The 8,353-nt window shown below is 47.5% G+C and overlaps 1 protein-coding gene across 4 annotated transcripts in view; it reads right to left on the reverse strand.

Moving 5' to 3' along the window:
- The window catches only part of magixa (MAGI family member, X-linked a), a 179,088-nt gene that overhangs the window by 98,694 nt on the left and 72,041 nt on the right, over positions 1–8,353 (reverse strand). For all 4 annotated transcript variants that reach the window (XM_031794855.1, XM_031794854.1, XM_031794853.1 and 1 more), the window contains exons 6-8: positions 2,213–2,393; positions 1,878–1,948; positions 545–712 (exon numbers count right to left, since the gene is read on the reverse strand). In XM_031794855.1, the coding sequence (XP_031650715.1) occupies positions 545–712; positions 1,878–1,948; positions 2,213–2,393 (420 nt within the window). The remainder of the gene's footprint in view (positions 1–544; positions 713–1,877; positions 1,949–2,212; positions 2,394–8,353) is intronic.

The raw sequence follows: 8,353 nt of genomic DNA on the forward strand, positions 1-8,353 counted from the left end.
TGCGTTAATCTGTATGTACTTATGTTGAGTGCACCTGCGTTAATCTGTGTTGAGTGTACCTGTGTTAATCTGTATATACCTGTGTTGAGTGTACCTGCGTTAATCTGTATATACCTGTGTTGAGTGTACCTGTGTTAATCTGTATATACCTGTGTTGAGTGTACCTGTGTTAATCTGTATATACCTGTGTTGAGTGTACCTGCGTTAATCTGTATATACCTGTGTTGAGTGTACCTGTGTTAATCTGTATATACCTGTGTTGAGTGTACCTTTGTTAATCTGTATATACCTGTGTTGAGTGTACCTGCGTTAATCTGTATATACTTATGTTGAGTGCACCTGCGTTAATCTGTATATACTTATGTTGAGTGCACCTGCGTTAATCTGTGTTGAGTGTACCTGTGTTAATCTGTATATACTTATGTTGAGTGCACCTGCGTTAATCTGTGTTGAGTGTACCTGTGTTAATCTGTATATACCTGCGTTGAGTGTACCTGTGTTAATCTGTATATACCTGTGTTGAGTGTACCTGTGTTAATCCTACCTGTGCTGAGGGCGGGTGGTCCTCCGGGTGTAACGCTGTAGACCTGGAGAAACTCTCTCTGTTTGCTTCCTCCTACTATGTTGAAGCCGAACCCTCGCGGCCCTTTAGACAGACGGGTGTGGATGGAATAGCCCTTCAGCTCTGCCGGCTGGTCCGTGAACGCAGGCACTATGGGGATATGGGGAGAATATGCAACATTGTTTTTTGAGCGTTACTATTTTATTTACTCAGGTTAGTCTCATAGAAGAAGTCAAATCATGTCTAGAGAAAAGCACAGGCCAGGTCACAACCCTCTATATCTCTTATACATATATGGTGTCCTGTCTGTATGTGTGTGAATCCAGGTTTTATAACTCATCCTCTGTCGCCCCCTGCTGTTCAATTATATGTATTACCTGTGCCGTTCACGTACAAAATTCATTTTTTTGTAACACACAACATTATTACATGGCAACAGAACATTAGACACCTTTTCCTGTCTATAAATGCAGAAAATGTAGAAATATGGCTCTATTTGAAATGAACAACACAGCCTCAGAGATTGACAACACTTGACTCAAACATGAAAGAGACAAACTAAGATGAGAGACTGGGGATAAAGAAGAGAGGGGAAGGAGAGGTGGTAGAGCTGGAGAGACAGGGAGGAAAGGGAGGAAATGGAGATGGGGAAGAGAGGCAGGGGAGGGAGGGAGGGAGGGAGGGAGGGAGGGAGGGAGGGAGGGAGGGAGGGAGGGAGGGAGGGAGGGAGGGAGGGAGGGAGGGAGGGAGGGAGGGAGGGAGGGAGGGAGGGAGGGAGGGGTGGTAGAACTGGAGAGACAGGGAGGAAAGGGAGGAAATGGAGATGGGGAAGAGAGGCAGGGGAGGGAGGGAGGAAGGAAGGAAGGAAGGAAGGGAGGGAGGGAGGGAGGGAGGGAGGGAGGGAGGGAGGGAGGGAGGGAGGGAGGGAGGGAGGGAGGGAGGGAGGGAGGGAGGGAGGGAGGGAGGGAGGGGAGGGAGGGAGGGAGGGGAGGGAGGGAGAGGTGGTAGAACTGGAGAGACAGTGAGGAAAGGGAGATATGGGAGATAGTGGAAGAGAGGCAGGTAGAGGGAGGGAGAGCTGGAGAGAAAGGGAGGAAAGGGAGATATGGGAGATAGTGGAAGAGAGGCAGGTAGAGGGAGGGAGAGCTGGAGAGAAAGGGAGGAAAGGGAGATAGTGGAAGAGAGGCAGGTAGAGGGAGGGAGAGCTGGAGAGACAGGGAGGAAAGGGAGATAGTGGAAGAGAGGCAGGTAGAGGGAGGGTTTAAGAGGAGCTGAGCGGGTAGAGTGAGTAGACAGAAAGGTCTAGGAGACTCACACTCTGTTTTGCTGAGGATCTCCCTGCTCTGAGCTCTGGGGTCCAGCCAGCTGGTGGTCTTAGAGATGTGACTGAGGAAGAGATAACAAGCATCATCATCATCATCATCATCATCATCACCACAATAACCTGTACCTCCCACCACACTATATCGTCATCACTTCACTCCCACACCAATCTCTACACTCTCTACTAACTCTATGTAGTAAAGCTCTACTCTCTCTCTACTAACTCTATGTAGTAAAGCTCTACTCTCTCTCTACTAGCTCTATGTAGTAAAGCTCTACTCTCTCTCCTAACTCTCTGTAGTAAAGCTCTACTCTCTCTCTACTCACTCTATGTAGTAAGGCTCTCCTGAGTCGCTGAATGCCAGCTCCCAATTCTCGGGCAGTGCCCCTCCACCTCGTGTGGCGATGCTACTCCCTCCATTCTCTTCTCCCACGCCGTCCCTTGAGTCCCAGGATTGGCTGAGAGCTAGCGCTGTGGGCGGGGCACTGCTGATGCCTACTGAACCTCCTGCCAAGACAACAGACACATATACAGACAAACACAGAGAATGTGAAGCAGTAACCAACCACATTTCTACTAACAACAGTTTTACATCAACACACACACACACACACACACACTTCAATAACTTGTCCCTTCTACTTTAAGTCACACATTCATGAAGTAATTCACCCCCCCCCCCGCGATATTTCATCACTTTAGTTATTCCCGTTAACCAATCACTGTTCCTCGATGCCCTGTAGACTCATTTTACCTCCTGCGTGGTGTAATGCACACCGGCAATTCAAACAAGGAAACAACATGGCGCTTCAGACAAACAGAGGACGGTTAAATTATCTGATTATACTCTGCCAATACTTTGATTGTTATTCTCATCATATATTTCATATTGCTAGAGCATGTACGTTTAAACGGCCAACTTTATACACGGCAGAAATATTGTTAAACAGGTTTACGTTGTTTTAGTAACTGGCGTGTGCAAAGAAACACCCGACTTTGGCGCCTTAGGTCAAAATATTGTTGGCAAGCGGAATGCGCTGACTCAATACAACGTCCTCTTTGGTTTCAGGAGTCTTGACTTTTACCTTGAAGAGATACAATGAAGAGGCCTTCTTCAAACAATAATTTGTTTCAGTGTCGTTGTCTACAAGTCACGAACATGCATTCTATGACAGAGATAGACACACACACAACGGACACAAAACACACACACACAGAGTAACACACACACAGAGTAACACACACACACACACACACACACACACACACACACACACACACACACACACACACACACACACACACACACACACACACACACACACTCTCTCTTAAAATAGTCCTTTAACTCAGGACAATCTCCAATGTAAGGTCCAGATGTAAACAGATGTCCTTAGACAGACTGAGTCCCCATTGGCCCTGGTTAAAATGCATTACCTCTGACTCAGATCATTGGCCCTGGTTAAAGTGCATTACCTCTGACTCAGATCATTGGCCCTGGTTAAAGTGCATTACCTCTGACTCAGATCATTGGTGCTGGTTAAAGGCAGTGCATTACCTCTGACTCAGACCATTGGCCCTGGATAAAGGCAGCAGATTACCTCTGACTCAGATCATTGGCCCTGGTTAAAGGCAGTGCATTACCTCTGACTCAGATCACTGGCCCTGGTTAAAGGCAGAACCTTACCTCTGACTCAGACCATTGGCCCTGGTTAAAGGCAGTGATTTACCTCTGACTCAGACCATTAGCCCTGGTTAAAGGCAGTGCAGTACCTCTTACTCAGATCATTGGCCCTGGTTAAAGGCAGTGCATTACCTCTGACTCAGATCATTGTCCCTGGTTCAAGGCAGTGCATTACCTCTGACTCAGATCATTGGCCCTGGTTAAAGTGCATTACCTCTGACTCAGACCATTAGCCCTGGTTAAAGGCAGTGCAGTACCTCTTACTCAGATCATTGGCCCTGGTTAAAGGCAGTGCATTACCTCTTACTCAGATCATTGGCCCTGGTTAAAGGCAGTGCATTACCTCTGACTCAGATCATTGTCCCTGGTTCAAGGCAGTGCATTACCTCTGACTCAGATCATTGGCCCTGGTTAAAGTGCATTACCTCTGACTCAGATCATTGGCCCTGGTTGAAGGCAGTGCATTACCTCTGACTCAGATCATTGGTCCTGGTTGAAGGCAGTGCATTACCTCTGACTCAGACCATTGCCCCTGGTTAAAGGCAGTGCATTACCTCTGACTCAGATCATTCGCCCTGGTTAAAGTGCATTACCTCTGAATCAGATCATTGGCCCTGGTTGAAGGCAGTGCATTACCTCTGACTCAGATCATTGGCCCTGGTTGAAGGCAGTGCATTACCTCTGACTCAGATCACTGGCCCTGGTTAAAGGCAGCACCTTACCTCTGACTCAGACCATTGGCCCTGGTTAAAGGCAGTGCATTACCTCTGACTCAGACCATTAGCCCTGGTTAAAGGCAGTGCAGTACCTCTTACTCAGATCATTGGCCCTGGTTAAAGGCAGTGCATTACCTCTGACTCAGATCATTGTCCCTGGTTCAAGGCAGTGCATTACCTCTGACTCAGATCATTGGCCCTGGTTAAAGTGCATTACCTCTGACTCAGACCATTAGCCCTGGTTAAAGGCAGTGCAGTACCTCTTACTCAGATCATTGGCCCTGGTTAAAGGCAGTGCATTACCTCTTACTCAGATCATTGGCCCTGGTTAAAGGCAGTGCATTACCTCTGACTCAGATCATTGTCCCTGGTTCAAGGCAGTGCATTACCTCTGACTCAGATCATTGGCCCTGGTTAAAGTGCATTACCTCTGACTCAGATCATTGGCCCTGGTTGAAGGCAGTGCATTACCTCTGACTCAGATCATTGGTCCTGGTTGAAGGCAGTGCATTACCTCTGACTCAGACCATTGCCCCTGGTTAAAGGCAGTGCATTACCCCTGACTCAGATCATTCGCCCTGGTTAAAGTGCATTACCTCTGAATCAGATCATTGGCCCTGGTTGAAGGCAGTGCATTACATCTGACTCAGATCATTGGCCCTGGTTGAAGGCAGTGCATTACCTCTGAATCAGATCATTGGTCCTGGTTGAAGGCAGTGCATTACCACTGACTCAGACCATTGGCCCTGGTTAAAGGCAGTGCATTACCTCTGACTCAGACCATTGGCCCGGGTTAAAGGCAGTGCATTACCTCTGACTCAGATCATTGGCCCTGGTTAAAGGCAGTGCATTACCTCTGACTCAGATCATTGGCCCTGGTTAAAGGCAGTGCATTACCTCTGACTCAGACCATTGGCCCTGGTTAAAGGCAGTGCATTACCTCTGACTCAGACCATTGGCCCTGGTTAAAGGCAGTGCATTACCTCTGACTCAGATCATTGGCCCTGGTTAAAGGCAGTGCATTACATCTCTCTCTACTAACTCTATGTAGTAAAGCTCTACTCTCTCTCTACTAACTCTATGTAGTAAACCTCTACTCTCTCTCTACTAACTCTATGTAGTAAAGCTCTACTCTACTCTCTCTCTACTAACTCTATGTAGTCTTATCCCTTCCTACATCCCTTCCCACGTTATCCTACAGATGGATCCCTTCCCACGTTATCCTACAGATGGATCTCTTCCCACGTTATCCTACAGATGGATCCCTTCCCACGTTATCCTACAGATGGATCTCTTCCCACGTTATCCTACAGATGGATCCCTTCCCACGTTATCCTACAGATGGATCCCTTCCCACGTTATCCTACAGATGGATCCCTTCCCACGTTATCCTACAGATGGATCTCTTCCCAAGTTATCCTACAGATGGATCCCTTCCCACGTTATCCTACAGATGGATCTCTTCCCACGTTATCCTACAGATGGTTCTCTTCCCATGTTATCCTACAGATGGATCCCTTCCCACGTTATCCTACGGATCCACGTTATATATACTACGGATAGATCCCTTCCCACGTTATCCTACAGATGGATCTCTTCCCACGTTATCCTACACATGGATCCCTTCCCACGTTATCCTACAGATGGATCTCTTCCCACGTTATCCTACAGATGGATCCCTTCCCACATTATCCTACAGATGGATCCCTTCCCATGTTATCCTACAGATGGACCCCTTCCCACGTTATCCTACAGATGGATCTCTTCCCAAGTTATCCTACAGATGGATCCCTTCCCACGTTATCCTACAGATGGATCCCTTCCCACGTTATCCTACAGATGGATCTCTTCCCATGTTATCCTACAGATGGATCCCTTCCCACGTTATCCTACGGATCCACGTTATCCTACGGATAGATCCCTTCCCACGTTATCCTACAGATGGATCTCTTCCCACGTTATCCTACGGATCCACGTTATCCTACAGATGGATCCCTTCCCACATTATCCTACAGATGGATCTCTTCCCACGTTATCCTACAGATGGATCCCTTCCCACGTTATCCTACAGATGGATCTCTTCCCACGTTATCCTACAGATGGATCCCTTCCCACGTTATCCTACAGATGGATCCCTTCCCACGTTATCCTACAGATGGATCCCTTCCCACGTTATCCTACAGATGGATCTCTTCCCAAGTTATCCTACAGATGGATCCCTTCCCACGTTATCCTACAGATGGATCTACGGATAGATCCCTTCCCACGTTATCCTACAGATGGATCTCTTCCCACGTTATCCTACGGATCCACGTTATCCTACAGATGGATCCCTTCCCACATTATCCTACAGATGGATCTCTTCCCACGTTATCCTACAGATGGATCCCTTCCCACGTTATCCTACAGATGGATCTCTTCCCACGTTATCCTACAGATGGATCCCTTCCCACGTTATCCTACAGATGGATCTCTTCCCACGTTATCCTACAGATGGATCCCTTCCCACGTTATCCTACAGATGGATCCCTTCCCACGTTATCCTACAGATGGATCCCTTCCCACGTTATCCTACAGATGGATCTCTTCCCAAGTTATCCTACAGATGGATCCCTTCCCACGTTATCCTACAGATGGATCTCTTCCCACGTTATCCTACAGATGGATCTCTTCCCATGTTATCCTACAGATGGATCCCTTCCCACGTTATCCTACGGATCCACGTTATCCTACGGATAGATCCCTTCCCACGTTATCCTACAGATGGATCTCTTCCCACGTTATCCTACACATGGATCCCTTCCCACGTTATCCTACAGATGGATCTCTTCCCACGTTATCCTACAGATGGATCCCTTCCCACATTATCCTACAGATGGATCCCTTCCCACGTTATCCTACAGATGGACCCCTTCCCACGTTATCCTACAGATGGATCTCTTCCCAAGTTATCCTACAGATGGATCCCTTCCCACGTTATCCTACAGATGGATCCCTTCCCACGTTATCCTACAGATGGATCTCTTCCCATGTTATCCTACAGATGGATCCCTTCCCACGTTATCCTACGGATCCACGTTATCCTACGGATATATCCCTTCCCACGTTATCCTACAGATGGATCTCTTCCCACGTTATCCTACGGATCCACGTTATCCTACAGATGGATCCCTTCCCACATTATCCTACAGATGGATCTCTTCCCACGTTATCCTACAGATGGATCCCTTTCCACGTTATCCTACAGATGGATCCCTTCCCACGTTATCCTACAAATGGATCCCTTCCCACATTATCCTACAGATGGATCTCTTCCCACGTTATCCTTCGGATGGATCCCTTCCCACGTTATCCTACAGATGGATCCCTTCCCACGTTATCCTACAGATGGATCCCTTCCCACGTTATCCTACAGATGGATCCCTTCCCACGTTATCCTACAAATGGATCCCTTCCCACGTTATCCTACAGATGGATCTCTTCCCACGTTATCCTTCGGATGGATCCCTTCCCACGTTATCCTACGGATCCACGTTATCCTACGGATGGATCCCTTCCCACGTTATCCTACGGATCCACGTCATCCTACGGATGGATCTCTTCCCACGTTATCCTACAGATGGATCTTTTCCCACGTTATCCTACGGATGGATCTCTTCCCTCTTCTCAGCTCTGCTCTGGGTCATCATACCCCATAATACAAGTAGACGCGCAACGCAAAGACAAAACTATCTTCGAACTTCTCTACCTGAACTTGTCCATTAAGGATGATATTTGTTCTCTGTTTTGATTTCCTACTACCCTACTGAACATGACCCAGGTGTTGACTTATTAGGTGATATTCCCACTGTCTGATCAGTGGTTGACTTATTAGGCGATATTCCCACTGTCTGATCAGTGGTTGACTTATTAGGTGATATTCTAATGAGGAAAAACAGACCCCATCCGGTCTTTGATTATAAAACCAGTTCTACCACAAGGACCATAGTTACTCCTTCCTCCTCCTCCTCCCCTTAAGTACCCCAATGGGGGGTCAAGGGGGTCAACTGTAGACACTTTTATGATGT

Source organism: Oncorhynchus kisutch, linkage group LG17 (genome assembly GCF_002021735.2).
Source record: "Oncorhynchus kisutch isolate 150728-3 linkage group LG17, Okis_V2, whole genome shotgun sequence".
NCBI classification, from domain to species: domain Eukaryota; kingdom Metazoa; phylum Chordata; class Actinopteri; order Salmoniformes; family Salmonidae; genus Oncorhynchus; species Oncorhynchus kisutch.